Consider the following 14,481-nt stretch of genomic DNA (forward strand, 5'->3'; position numbering starts at 1 on the left):
CTAAAAAAAAGGGAGGAATATCCTGTCCTCCACCAAAGAGTGAGAAAAGTTCTTCAGCTCTCTTGAGTGGAAGACAGCCTTGTATCCCAGACGCTCCAGAAGTGGTCTGCAGGCAGTTTGAACGTAGACCACCATGTCAAACGAGAGCTTCACCTTCCAGTTCTCTGCGTTAGCAGCAGAGTCTCGAATCGTGGTGAACTTATGTCGGGACGACACGCCGCTGCTGTCGTGAGTGTTATTGTTGATCCAGTCCTTCACACTCTGGACGAGATCCAGACCAAGGAACCTATAGAGTTCTTTGGTTTTCTTCAGCGGAAACCTGGCCATGTCTTCATACCTGAGCAAGAAAGACAGGACAGATCATGCTGTAAGAGTTAATACTGCATTACTATTAGGTTTGTGCAGCTTTGATTAGACATCAGTCAGTATGTTAATGTTGTGGTAGTGGATTATAGGTAATAAATAGATATTAAATAAAATAAATAAATTGTTGTTGTCTGTGTAGAGAGCAGACATCTTATATTCTTAAATTTTTTCAAATTGTATTTTGTTTATTTTGAAAAAAAAGTTTTTAATTTTTTTTTCGAAATAAAACTTATTTCAAAATAAAAAAATTTTTCGAAATTAAACTTATTTCAAAATAATTTTTTTTTCAAAATAAAACTTATTTCAAAATAAAACTTTTTTCAAAATAAAACTTATTTCAAAATAAATCTTTTTTTTCAAAATAATTTTTTTTTTCAAAATAAAACAAAATTTCAGCAAAAACAAATTTTGAGAAAAAAAACCCACAAAAGTCATACTTAAGAATGTCGTCGAAAATTATAATTTTTTTTTAATTTTAAAAAAAAATGTTTTTTATTTTTCCCAAAAAAATTGTTTTTTTTCCCCCAAAAAATCAATTTTTTAAATGTTTTCCAAAAAATCTATTTTTTTTTTCCCCCAAAAATTAATTTTTATTAATTTTTTTCCAAAAATCTATTTTTATTAATTTATTCCAAAATATCTATTTTTATTAATTTTTTCCAAAAAATCTATTATTTAATTTTTTTTCAAATAAAAATATATATTTTTTAATTTTTCCCAAAAAATCTTTTTTTTTAAATTTTTGCCAAAAAAATATATTTTTTAATTATAATTTTTTTTTTCGAAATGCAATAAAATGTCTATATTTGCTCCATTAAAAGATTGTTATTTTAGTCCTCCTCACCTGAGCAGCATGTACCTCCCTTTAAGCCAGCCGGGTCTGGCCAGGCCTGTGGACACAGACTTCAGAACGTCCTCACACATTGTGTTGATCTGTCCCAGGTCCAGGTTAGCCGGTCGCCGTCCAGTCGCTCTCCACAGACGCCACAGCCGGTAAGAGTCTCGAAAGGCCTCGATACGAGATGCCAGGATGCCGCGCGGGTCTCGAACAAGCTGGATCACCTAGCGGCGATGATGAGAAATGAGTAACACTAAATATCACTTCTTCCTTGAACAATTTTAAGGGCGATTATTGTAGTTGTATATGCTAATGCGCCATTGCTTTTGTGCAGGGTTAGCTACCTAGCTAGCACACTGTAGCGTATCGGCCCGTTACGCTAGAACCCTGACAGTTACCTTTTTATTCAGCTGTTGTTAGCTTGTCTGTGAAGGTTCTCAGTCATTCCAGGTCAGTCTTCTTCTGGAGGAGTGGGGAAACGTCTTCAACTCAACTATGAAGTCCAGTCGCCTACAGCTAACTACTGTTGTTAGCTTCAGGGTTGATCAGGAAAATCATGTCTGATATACTGCAGTGAAATATCTCGTGACAGACGGCTCACCAAGAGCTGTGAGCGGAAAAAACGGTGCAAAAAAGACACCTTTATTTACACATTGCACATGTTTTATTACTGTCATTGTCTGTCACCTGCCGTGGTGTAAATGATGCACAATGAAGTATTGACTGTGTGGTGTGTTAGTGAAATGTCATACTATTATCTATTGTTATCCTCTTTTACATTATTATATGTAAGCTGCACATGTTCCCTGTGCTAATAAGAAAATGCGACGTTAGCTTCGAGCGATCACTGCGGTTGCAGCCTCGCACAAGCTGAACATCCAGAGAATCAGTCGGACAGAATTCTTTAGAAATGATGGCAATAGCAAAATAAAAATGAATTAATGAAGGAAGATGAATCTTTGCATTAAAAAAAAAGATAGCTCCTTATAAGTTGATCGACTGGAGGGACCCAAGTTTGAAGATTCTATTTTAAAGTATAACTCTCGTCTCTTCATCAGTCCAAGTGGGTCTTCTGCCTAGCTTTAGCGCTCGCTGACGCCCATTGTGTTGGCAACAGTACCGCAGTTTATACGTCGTCTCTCCTACTTCCAGGTCAAAGATGGGGGAGGAAATTTTGTTGCATGCGCAGAACGCCAAGTCTGACTAAGCGTATACATGCAGGAGTAATCGGACTATGAATGGCATTATACAGGTATGTTAGTCCGACTAAAGGCCACATTATACTTCTCCGACTGCGTAATGCGTTATCCGTCTGCGTCACCACGTAGACCACTCGAGCCTTTATACTTCTGCGTCGTGGTGACGGATAGGCGCTGCAATGTCCCGCCCGATCAGTAGGGGTCGCTGCGCAGGGTTGTTGTGCTTTTGGCTACAGTGAGCAATGGCGTCCGAGGGAGAAAGACTGTTGTTGTTGAAACAGCAGCCGTTTCTCACTTTTCTGTGTCCCGGAACGCAGTTTTAAGATCATTTGAGGCGAGAAATTGGCCATTTAGAGTCTAAACATGTGCTGTGTGTGTTAAGATATGACGTATTTATAGTTCGGCAGCGACAAAGTCGGCGGTGTTCAGCTCCTCCCTCTGTGGACGCTCGGTGCTCACTGTGAGCCGGCACAGAGGAGCTTCCCTCGGCCTGTCCTGAGGACCAATCGCAGTTGTCCCTTGACGGAGTGACGGACACTTAAAAAATATTCCGTGCACCCGGAGACGACGCAGAGGCTCTTCGACAGGTTCTGCGTCGACGCTGAGGACTCTGCGTAGCTACGCAGAGCACTTTACGCAGGAGTATAAATTGGGCTTGAGACTAGCTTGGTTTTAGTCGGACTAACGTGTTTACATGACATGATTAAGAAAACAGAATTATTGTCTTAGTCTGACTAAAATTGGAAATTTATACTTCTGCCTACTATTTGTCTATAAACATTTGACTTTTAACATACATGTAAACGCACTGACTCATTTGTACCACATACTGCCTCGTGCCGGATGTCCTGCGACAAGTATAAACCAAATCTTAAGAATCTAGGGAGTCACTGCTCTTGTATTTTTCGCATCTCCCTTCTGTTGAGTCCATACGTGATTCTAGCATAGTTGCTAATAGCTGTGCCATCTGTTATACTGTCCACATTGGTGTATACACCATTTTTGCCATTCCCACCAACTCATAGTACCGACTATGTGTCAGTACCTCATACAAACCAGGGTCTCTGCAGGTTTCAACAAGTCAAATTTAAGACTTTTTAAGACCATAATGAATACAATTTAATTTAATTTAATTTAATTTAATTTAATTTTAAATTACAATAATTTGCGCATTTCACATTTCACATCTGTACTGTCAAAAAAGTACAAAAGGCGTGAAGGAAAATCGGTGCCACAAATCATTGAAATTGCACTTACCCATCTTATGCAAGCAATTCGGCTTAGCTGTGGGCTTTCGCTAAGTTTTCTCCGCTGATATGCTAAGCTGTAACACACCGCGGCGCGCGCACACAGCACACTAGCTAGTGGTGCTCAATAAATTCTCACCGGGCAGCACAGGTGACCTACTTTAGTTCCGTGTTGTAGTTATGTCATCGGCATCCTCAAAAATCGAAACATTTCAAAGCGAGACTGAAGTTTATGCATGTTTTAAATAAAAGTAACGTTAATAGATTTTAAAGACCTTTTATGAGATTTTAGGAGAATTTGAGACATTTTAAGGCCTTAAATTCAAATGATTGGATTTAAGACTTTTTAAGACCCCGCGGATACCCTGACAAACACACATTTCTCTACCTTTAGATTAAGTGTTGGGTCCTCCATCAGCGTTCTGAGGTCACTGATTTGGGGAATGCGGACCGTCTTGATGGCCGTGTGGCGCTTGGCTCTGCAGGCGTCGGAGGCCAGCGACATGCTGAGCGGCCCACATCTCTTCTTGCACTCCCTCTCGTTAGTCAGCACCAGGCTCTGCTCATCTGGACCTTGAGGAACCCGGCACACAGGCGGAGAGCACAGAGACTGGCCTGCGGACAGAATACAGACAAATACAATCAATGGTGGAACCAAAGATAACACCAAGGGACTAATGAATGGACCGCGTGCAAAGACGAATGTTGCTTACTAGCGCCTCGTCTGAACAGATGGTCAGTGGTGTGGTTGGTAGGATAGGGTTGGATGTAATTCTCCAAACTACTGAGGTGACAGTGGTACAGAGACTTCAACAGATCTCTGGCTGCTCCCACCAACGTCCTCCTCCAATCCAAGACGCGACTCTGTTGCAGGTGAGGCCGCAGCATCGAATGGACATGAAACAGGGGCTCAAACAGGTAAAACACCTGGGGTTTGAGAAGAACAAACGACAAAGTTTGAACCAGTTTGAGAGATGGACGATCCCTTTAAGTAAAAACGTAGCTGCCAGTGGCCTCTCAAGCATGGATTCAGAGTTTTTCTGCCCAGTGGTACATTCTTAGAAATAAGGGTTCCAAAAGGGTCCTTCTTCAAGGGCTGAGGTTCTACCTGGAACCATTTACTTCCAAAGAAAGGGTTTTTCAAGGGTTCTTGGTAACACATGGTTCCAGTAAGAACCATTTTGATCCAGAGATCCCTTTAAAACCCCTTTCCTGAATAAAGGGTTTTAAAAGGGTTCTTGGTGGAACCCTCCAAAAGGGTTCATAAAGGTTCCACCTGGAGCCAAAAAGGGTTCTAATATGAGGACAAGCCGAAGAACCCTATATTGTTCTACTTAGCACTTTTATTTCTAAGAGTGTAGTCTTTTGTGATGCTAATTTGATGAAACAAATTAATATTTACAAACTGCATGCTTACCTCTGGATGCTGGTTGAACAGCTGCCCAACAAAGGAGGATCCGCACCGCGTCGTGGCCAGAATGAGGATATGCGTTCTTGCGTTGGCGTCGTTGGCGGGTAGAGAGGCAGCAGCGGGCGATGAAGGGCAGGAGAGGGTCTCAGGGCTACAGTTAACAGCTTGTCTTGTGGATACCACACCCACGGAGTACAACAGGCTGAAGGGGTTGGTCAAGAAGGCGCTGATGACCATGTACTGGATAGCGACGAAGGCTAATACGAGAAGCAACATGAATTTCCCGAATCGGTGCATGATGGCTACACGGATGGACCAGGAAGCCTCTGCCACAGACACAAGGATAACAACGGGAAACAAAACACATTATATTAAGTATTGTTGAATCACACAGCTAATTTTCTTCATTTTTGTATATCCTTATGTTATGAGGCTGAAAATGCAGTCAGGAATCCATCATTCTGACTGACTTTAAAAAAAAAAAGTTTTGAAAAATATTTTTTTTTCAAAATAAAACTTTTTTTCAAAATAAAACATTTTTTTCAAAATAAAACATTTTTTTCAAAAGAAAACATTTTTTTCAAAATAAAACATTTTTTCCCCAAAAATTTTGACAAAATAAATTTGACAAAAAAATTATACTTTAGTATATCGTCCAAAATTTGATGCAAAAGTCATACTTCAGTATGTCATCCAAAATTATTATTATTATCATTTTTTTCCCCCAAAAAAATAATTTTTAAACATTTATTCAAAAATATATATGTACATTTACATTTTTCCAAGCATATATATATATTTTAATTTTTCCAAAAAATATATATTTTTTTAATATTTTGAAAAACATTTTTTTTTTCTAATCCAAATGTAATAAAATGTCTTTATTTGCTCCATTCAAATATTGTTATTTTAGTCCTCCTCACCTGAACCAAAAGAGTCGAAATGAAATTGATTAGAATTCAAATAAAACCTAATAAAAGGAGTAAACAAAGGAAACAAACAAAGGACGACGATATATCACCAAATTTATAATTTTGACCCAACACCTAGTGTTTTCTATGAGAAAAATGGAAATTGATGACATTTTCTGAGGATGTAGGTTAGAGCTCACAGAAGAAATTATTAGAGTATGGTTGCAATACAGAAAATAAGCAGCCTTGGTGGAGGATGAGTACTTTCCCTGTTCTATTCTTGCTGCTTATCACCTTGTGTAAACCCTATATTTGCAGTGCTTTGTAACATAAGGTGCAATAAAGATGATCCCAAAAGAAACGGCATAATACCCATAGTACAGTTATCATAAGAAAAAAAAACGTGATTGTGATCATTTTCATATCATATGAAAAAAATAACTGCATTACTGAGGATGCCTTTTGGCCATTTTGATATTCATGGAGATATGTATGAATGAATTCTTTATCCTCTGAAGCGTCTGTTAATTCAAAAATATGGGACAATCCTTATTTAAATAAGACTGACAGAACCTTCGTCTCATTGATGCTGCTGAAGCCTGACCTCCAGTCACATCATCATCATCTACATCAACACCGCACGCTTCACCAGTTCGCATCTAATGGCGGCGGTTCGTGCATGCAATAATTGGTTACCTCTCCCCTGCGTGTTTTAGCAGTCAGCTGGAGGCGGCGGGCAGGCAGAGGCTGTGCAGGCGGTGACATGACGACGATGCTGCGGCTGCTGCTGCGGCGGCGAGCGTGAGCCTCTGCTCGGCATCCTCCACCACCGCCGCTGCTGGGGCAATTAAACAGCAGGCTGCGCGTGTCAGTGAGGAGGAGGAGGAGGAGGAGGAGATGCTGTCTCTATGAGCGCCTGCTCAATGTGGAGGACGATACATGTTTATTATAAAATATTATTATTATGAATACATTAATGACTAAATTAAGAAATGAATACATAAATAAAATAATAATATATAATTTATTAATAGTAATAATATTATTAATAATAATTTATTAATGGGGAGTGCATCCAAAGATGACTACAAAGCCCATAATAATAATAATAATAACATACACATGTTCAGGGTGTGTCACATATGAAGTTTCTAGGCAATCGGTCAATGTACGGCGCAGTTAATGGACACTTCCTGTTTCGTGGCAAATTGTTGATAACGTTGATGATTTTGCCTTTTTGCTGATTGGTCTTGTACAAATTTACACATTTTTTATGTTGGTACGATAAACGTTCTCAGACGAGTCAAGTTACATGGCACTTCCTGTTTCAGGTGATCTCCGTCTTACTCTTGTGTGCAGGTCATGGCTTGCAGACATGCTCAGGGCCAGCCCCAGTTTGGAGCCGATCGGTCGATGCACGGCCAAATTACAGGGCACTTCCTGTTTCGTGGCAAATTGGCGGCTACATTTAAAATGGCCAACTTCCTGTTGGGTCAAGTTTGTGTCTGTAGACTCCCTGTTTCGTGATGAATGCCCGACATTGTTGGTGCGACAAACGCTCTCAGGCAAGTTTGTTTATTTGCAAAGCGGGCAAATTGCCAAAGATGGATACCAAATTCAAAATGGCCGACTTCCTGTCGAGTTGAGGCCATGGTCCCAATGGACTTTTTTGTTCGTCTTGGGCTGTGACATGTTTCCATCAAGTTTTGAGAAATTCGGCCATTTTGAATGCGGTTTGCACGCTTTGTAGTCTGAGCACACTTGTCGTCCTAACATAAAAAAACTCTGCAACAAGTTGTACCACACATATAAAAGTTATCGAAAGCTTTTGCCGATTCAAAAGGGGCGTGGCCACAGCAACCATCGGAAACTTGGCGGATTTCGCGGACACAAGAGACCGACCCTGAACACACGTTATTAATATCATTATAGCAGTCCTTGTTTCTATTATGGGATATCTTTCAGGCATTATGAGTAAGTATGCAACTATATAAGCACTTTAAATCCAATACTACGTCTTTCTGTTGGTGGCTTATTCAGTACCGACCAAGGTGATAAAATGGATTTGAGGTTTCCTTCAAAGAAAACACAGCTGTTTTTTTTTATTTTCACAGAATATTCAGTCTTTTGCAAAAATAATTCTATAATACACAAAAATGCCTTTAAAAAGTATCAGGGTTACAAACTATCAGAAAGGGACAGAGATAGAGTGGGGGATCTGAGGTCAAAATAAAAAGAGAAAGATAGAGAGAGAAAAGCCTTTTGTCTGAATGTCGAACAGTTATGAGGCATGCAGCAGAATGGAGGATTTCAACTTCACAGCAACAATGACACTAGAGAATTCAAGCAAATGTGAAAAGGTGAAATACTGTTACATCATCATGGGACCAAAAATCACTTACATGTATATAAAAAACAACCCTCTTTACCATACCATGTCTTCTATAATTCCGTAAGATTTTTAGGCACCTATTGTAGCATCAGACCATGGACTAGAGATGAAGACTATCCTTTTAACTGATTCAAGCATATTTACATGTTTTTTTGTGTTGCTCACTTAGTCGAAAGACAACATCGCTGACAGCAGCTTGTTCTTAAATGAAATTGTGACATGCTACATATTTACACAAATATATTCCCTTGGTTCCACAGACAAAAATATGAATGTTGTATGAAATGATCACAGCAGTATTTTTTCGTCCCTTTTGACGAATCACAAATCGCCCTTGCAAATAATTACTGTTCCGTTTAGGTCGACAGACTTCTCAGAAGTTTATATTCACATATTGTAGTTTAAAACAGTAGTGTACAGCTGTTTTGGGACCAATATGCATAAAAGGGATCACACCATTCAGAACCATGGTGCTGTCCTTGAACAGCTGTTTGAGAAACATGAGATTGAGCTTTATGGATGACCACAAGGTGGTGCTATCCATGCCGAAAACAACAAACAAACTATGAGAGACAGAGCTCCGTTTGTTCACACACTAATAATATCGCCACATAAGAGCAAACTTAAACAGAATAAAACAAAAACATATTTTTTTTCTATATATATATAAAAATAAATACTGGTTGAAACACTGATAGAATTTCTAAATGAGACAACAATGAACAACCTGATCCCTGTTAGAATTGAAGACCATTTCAGTTGACAAGGGAACGTTGTTTTAGATCAGAGTCTTCAGGACAATGACTATGTAACAGCAGGAATCATTATTTAACATAAGTGGAACTAGAGTGTTGTCCTTTTCTGTGTAGATCTTGTTTGTTCCATAAATGATGGGATATTTGCATAAAGTCACATCCCTTTCTATCCTCCAGCGTTGAATTCTGGTCTTACCTTCGTACCACTGATGCCTGGGGCCTCTTAATGAAGCACATTTCTATTGAAAACGACTGATTTCTATTGGGACTTTTCCATTATATAGTTCTAAGACGGCTCAACTGCTTTTCCATTAGGGATAGTACCTGCTCACATGGTGTTTTTTCTTTTTAGTACCTGCTCTGGCGAGGTTCCAAGCTAGCTCTGTAGTTCTGTAAGAGAAAAACTCAGGCCTCTGTGTAACCCTGGCAGCCATCATTTATCTACAAAGTGCTCCTCATGATTATCTTTGTTGAACCTGACTTCACTGGGGCAAAGGACCGATAACTCAACTATGCACACAGTCCTCCCCAAGGTCGACTCTCTGTATCAGCAGAGGAAGGCGCCAGACATCTTGACCCTAACATCTCGTCGTTGATCTCGATGTTTGGCATCGTCTCAGGATGCCTCGGATCTGAGCTGTCAACTAAACTGCGACAACAGAACCTCCATCTCTGGTCGTCTCAGCTGATAATCACAATCTCTGCAACAATACCAAATATGTCACGTCGACAGACTGCCAGTCACTGATCGGTCAGGTTCAGAGAACATCAAATGCCCGACATTGTTGGTATTACTAAAAACGTGCTCAGGTTCGTTTGTTTATTTACAAAGCGTGCAAATTGCCAAAGATGGACGCAAATATTAAAAATGGCCGACTTCCTGTCGAGTTGAGGTCATGGTCCCAATGGATTTTTTTGTTCGTCTTGGGCTGTGACGTGTTTCCACCAAGTTTTGAGAAATACTCAACAGGAAGTCGGCCATTTTGAATATGGCGATGTCCTGCGATGGACTGGCGAACTGTCCAGAGTGTACCCCGCCTATCGCCCAATATCAGCTGAGATAGCCACAGCACCCCCCGCGACCCTCCGGTGGAGGATAAAGTGGTAGATAATGGATGGATGGACGGACGACATGAACGCTGTCGGTAAAAATAACGCTAGGTGCAGACGTTCCTGCGTTTGGTGAGAGGATCCAGAGACTTGGAGGCGTATAAAACGGCGTCAAGGCAGTTTCGCGCTGCTACTGATACCCAAACCCGAGTAGAGTCAAGCTGTGCTAAAACTATATAATGGAAAAGCGCCGTAAGTAGCTGCTTGTTTCTTAATTGCTGCACGAGTGAATATACGAAGTGAAACTATGATAAAAATCCATTCAACGCAGCCGAGGTATCTTGATCGCATTATTCGCACTCACACACACGCGCGCGCGCCACTGTCATCAGTCAGCTTTGTCCTTCTTCCTCGGAGTGACTTTACTCGCCACAGCAGACCCGACGGCGCCGACGCCTCCTGTGACCACATACACGCTGCCTTTGACCAGTCCTACGCTGGCCGCTGGTACGCTGGTCACCGCCGTTTTGGTGAGCTCGAAGCTCTTTGTTCCTACCCACGCGACACCGCCGAGGGTCGCGCCCACGGCGTTTCGCGTCATGCTAAACAGGCCGCCGCCCACTCTCCATATGACTCCTCCCTCTGGCCCGGGGTGGTTCTTCTCTGTGCCTGAAAAAGGAGAGATGTTGAATTGATTGTGAATAAATGAATAAAAATTATTAAAAAAGACATAATTATGGTGATTAGATATAATTTTTAAGCTTTTATTTTTTTTTAAAAGGGTTTAGTTCTGAAGAACCTACATTTGTGGATCAAAAGGGGAAGCAGCAGCTTAATCTCATTCATGTTTCCTGGTCCAACCTGTGTTTGTCCTACTTTTCACGTTGTAAATATTATAATTATCATTAATAATAATAATACTTAATTATTATAAATGGTAAGAATAGGATGCACTGGTTGAGTAGTTGACCTAGATATGTGTAGGTCATTAAATATGTTGTTGTACAAACTCTATCTGTTGTTCCAAATAAAAAAATCTGTGTGGAGATAAACTCTAGGATTGTTTAGTTATTTGACATCTTGAGAGCCTGAGATACATCACACACACACCATGCATCTCCATTTCTTCCAGTAGCACTGGACTAATCACTTTGATATTTTAGATATCTTCATTTTATATCAGATACATTGACTGCAGATCATGTGGAGGATAAAGCAGCAGTAGATGGATGGATGATCATTAGAAAATTTTGTGAGTTTAGGGGCTTCAAATTGTGAAGGGCAGCCTTTAATCTCTCGGTGTACAGCCTGCCGGAATTTATTAGGAGAAGAAGATGGGGACTTGGTGAGTTGTGTGGGCTTAGACCGTCTCATTTTCCTCTCCTTCAAGTGTGCAGCGGACAAGGCCCTAGTGTAGGATGCATTCTCAACTATTAAGGACACAGCTAGTGTTGATACAGTGGCTGCTCTCACCATGTGTGTGTTCCTCTTCAGGGCAGAAGGGGGCGTCCTCCTCCTCCTCCTCCGTCTCCTCTTGTCTGTTCTCACAGCTCTGATGGTTGTTGGACTCAAAGGGAGGTGAGCGGTGGTTCTCCTTCTCCCCCTCCCCCTCCTGCGGTGAAGTCAGCACCTGAATAATAACATTGTGAACACAACAATGACGATTCTATGGAACAAGTGAATTATTGCTTAGCTAATGTTTACTAAACCTGGAAATAAGTTGTTGTCGAGTTCCTCGTTTTGTCCGCAAGCCAAAATGATTTAGTTATAATAAGGGATGGAACAACATAACAAACAATATTAGTCTGATACAGTCATTTTAGACCAATTTCTGAACTGTGTAGCTGTTAAGAACACCAGTCATTTCAAAAACATATTTATCTAATGTGTAACAAAATTATTTTTCCCCCAAAAAAGAACAAAGAAACATAGTGAAGTATGCGATATATAGGGTTTTGTATCGTATTGTACATTTTAATCTGTCCCATATTCGATACAGATTCCCATCCCTATAGTTTGAATTATTTCTTTGTCATGTGGAGCAAAGAAACCAGAAAATATTCTCATTTAAGAAGCTGAAAAATCAGAAAGGTTGTTTTAATTAACTCCAACCAATTATCAAAACAGTTGATGATTAATTTATTTTTTCACTCGCCAGTCACTTTATTAGGTACAACTACCTAAAAAGCCAATGTAATGGCTGCATTGAAACAGTGCTTTAGTGCTTTTTATTGTTATTATTATTATTGTTATTTTTAAACACCAGATTTAAGAAATAATGTTGTAATGTTATATGAGTCTACTGTTATTTTCATAGAAAAACAAAAAAATGGTCAAAGGGAGTAAAAAGAAGCCAGAATACAGCTAGAGGTCAGAGGAAAATGGCCAGTACTGGTTTGAAAATGCTAAAATGGGAAAAGTAACGGTTGCTCAAATACAATGAGAATATAACGCAGGACACGTCGAAGGAGCCACAACAACAACAACAACAGAGAAGCATCCCGGCTATGATGTCGTTAAATGTGTACCTAATAAAGTGGCCAGTCAGTGTCAGTGCCATATTGTTTGGATATTTTAATTGATTGCATCTGTGCCGATATCTAACTGCGTGTGTGTGTGTGTGAGAGAGAGATATGACACACACTGACACACTGACTGTTACGGACACACACTGACACACAACCGGGGACTGTTGTCTCCTACCTTCATCCCGTCACCGCGACTGTTGTTCGGACGTGTTTATGTGCTGCGCTGCGTCTCCGTCCCCCAGTTTCTCCTGATGCGTTTCTGTCAACAACGGGAGCGGAAGTGACGTCGTGTTGTTTACCGAGTAGTTGAAAGGTGCTGTCATGGCGGCGCCCGTCCACACGGTGTCGGCAGAAACCTTCCAGTACAAACTGTACAGCAGCACTCAACAGACGGCTACTACGACGGGGTATTAAGAGTATGAAAAATGTAATCTTTCGAGAATAAAGTCTAATGTATTACTATTAAATAGCAGCAGCACACAGTCATTTCCTCCTCCAATCGTCAAAACAGAGGATTTCTGTTTGAGGAAGTGTGTGTGTTTCTTTCTTTCAAACAAACTCGGTTTGTTTCACTATCTTTTCAAAAGTCCCAAAGCTGATGATAATGTGGTGCTGATGTGTCAAAAACATCAAGTTTTTCTTTATTTGTGAAGCCCAAATCAAAATGTAACTGATCTGAGATTTTACTTAATAATTACAACTTTATGCTCAAAAGATTACAACTGTATTCTCATAATTTTGCGACTTTATTCTCGAAAGATTTTGACTGTATTCTCGAAAGATTATTCTCATAATATTACGACTTTCTACATTTTCATAATATTACGACTTAATTCTCAAGCGATTACGACTTTATAATTGAAAGATTACGACTTTATTGTCATAATATTACAACTTTATTCTTGAAACACTATGATTTTATTGTCATAATATTGTGACTTCTTGAAAGATTACAACTTTATTCTCATAATATTACAACTTTACTTTTACTTTATTCTCGAAAGATTACGACTCTATTCTTAAAACATTATGACTTTATTCTCGAAAGATTAACAAATTTGGCACCAATACTCCCTTGTAGGATACTGTGTGAACACAGTTAACAATGGTCTCAGAACGTTACCTGTTTGTTGAACGTTCACTGAAGGTTCTCCTGTGGTTGATATGGAAACCTTTATTTCACTACCCCCCAAAAAAACTAATAGAGAAAGTGTGGTATGAATATATTCCTCTGTGGTTCAGATGAACAAATGTCTGTAAAAAAATAATAAAAAGCTAGCTATAACCTTAAAATGATGATTCTAGCAACTGTAAACCTTTTATAATGGTATCTAACACATTTTAATGAAGCTGGTTGAAATACAAACCTCTGGACAACGTCCTCAGAACATTCTATTTTAGTTGTAAAAAATATAACCAAAATACAACGAGAGGAACGTTGGAAATCACGGTGCAAGTTTCAGTTGGATGTTCAGGAGGATGTTCCGAGCCGATATTCATTTGCAGTAAAAGTGAAAATATTGGCGTCAAAATTTTGAATATTACAAACACCAACACTTAACTTTGTCTAAATGCCTTTAAGCATATGTTAACGTTGTAACATGTTTTTATTTTATTTTTTTATCTTAGACAACAGACATCTTTATTTTAAAATTCTAACAAAAAGTGCAGGAAGCTCCCAGGCTCAGCAGCATGTCTTATAAAGTTAAGGGAAATTGTAAATAAATAAATAAATAAATTGCAGATGCCGATTTGCAGTCATATTGCTGAATATTGGCGAGGAT

The 14,481-nt window shown here is 39.5% G+C and overlaps 2 protein-coding genes across 2 annotated transcripts; both read right to left on the minus strand.

Moving 5' to 3' along the window:
• Nucleotides 1-8,908, minus strand: LOC310930731 (carbohydrate sulfotransferase 1-like; the record flags this gene model as incomplete). The annotated part of the gene is made up of 6 exons (XM_083893772.1): nt 1-337; nt 1,211-1,428; nt 4,039-4,265; nt 4,364-4,577; nt 5,068-5,387; nt 8,821-8,908. The coding sequence occupies 6 exons, from the start codon at nt 8,906-8,908 to the stop codon at nt 1-3; spliced, it is 1,404 nt and encodes a 467-aa protein (XP_083749898.1).
• LOC310930888 (transmembrane protein 263-A-like) lies at nt 8,112-12,959 on the minus strand. The gene is made up of 3 exons (XM_083893947.1): nt 12,873-12,959; nt 11,643-11,799; nt 8,112-10,838 (listed from the first exon to the last, which is right to left on the minus strand). Exons 1-3 carry the CDS (start codon nt 12,876-12,878, stop codon nt 10,558-10,560), a joined length of 444 nt encoding a protein of 147 aa, XP_083750073.1. The 5' UTR covers nt 12,879-12,959; the 3' UTR covers nt 8,112-10,557.
• Between the last annotated feature and the right edge of the window lie 1,522 nt (nt 12,960-14,481).

This window comes from Microchirus variegatus, assembly GCF_963457635.1.
Source record: "Microchirus variegatus genome assembly, chromosome: 8".
Classification (NCBI taxonomy): domain Eukaryota; kingdom Metazoa; phylum Chordata; class Actinopteri; order Pleuronectiformes; family Soleidae; genus Microchirus; species Microchirus variegatus.

What these genes read in the sequence shown, in the direction of transcription:
- LOC310930888 (XM_083893947.1), bottom strand. An exon ending in TGAAGAGGAACACACACATG is followed by an intron (nt 10,839 to 11,642) that starts GTGAGAGCAGCC and finishes CTCCTTTTTCAG; the next exon opens with GCACAGAGAAGAACCACCCC.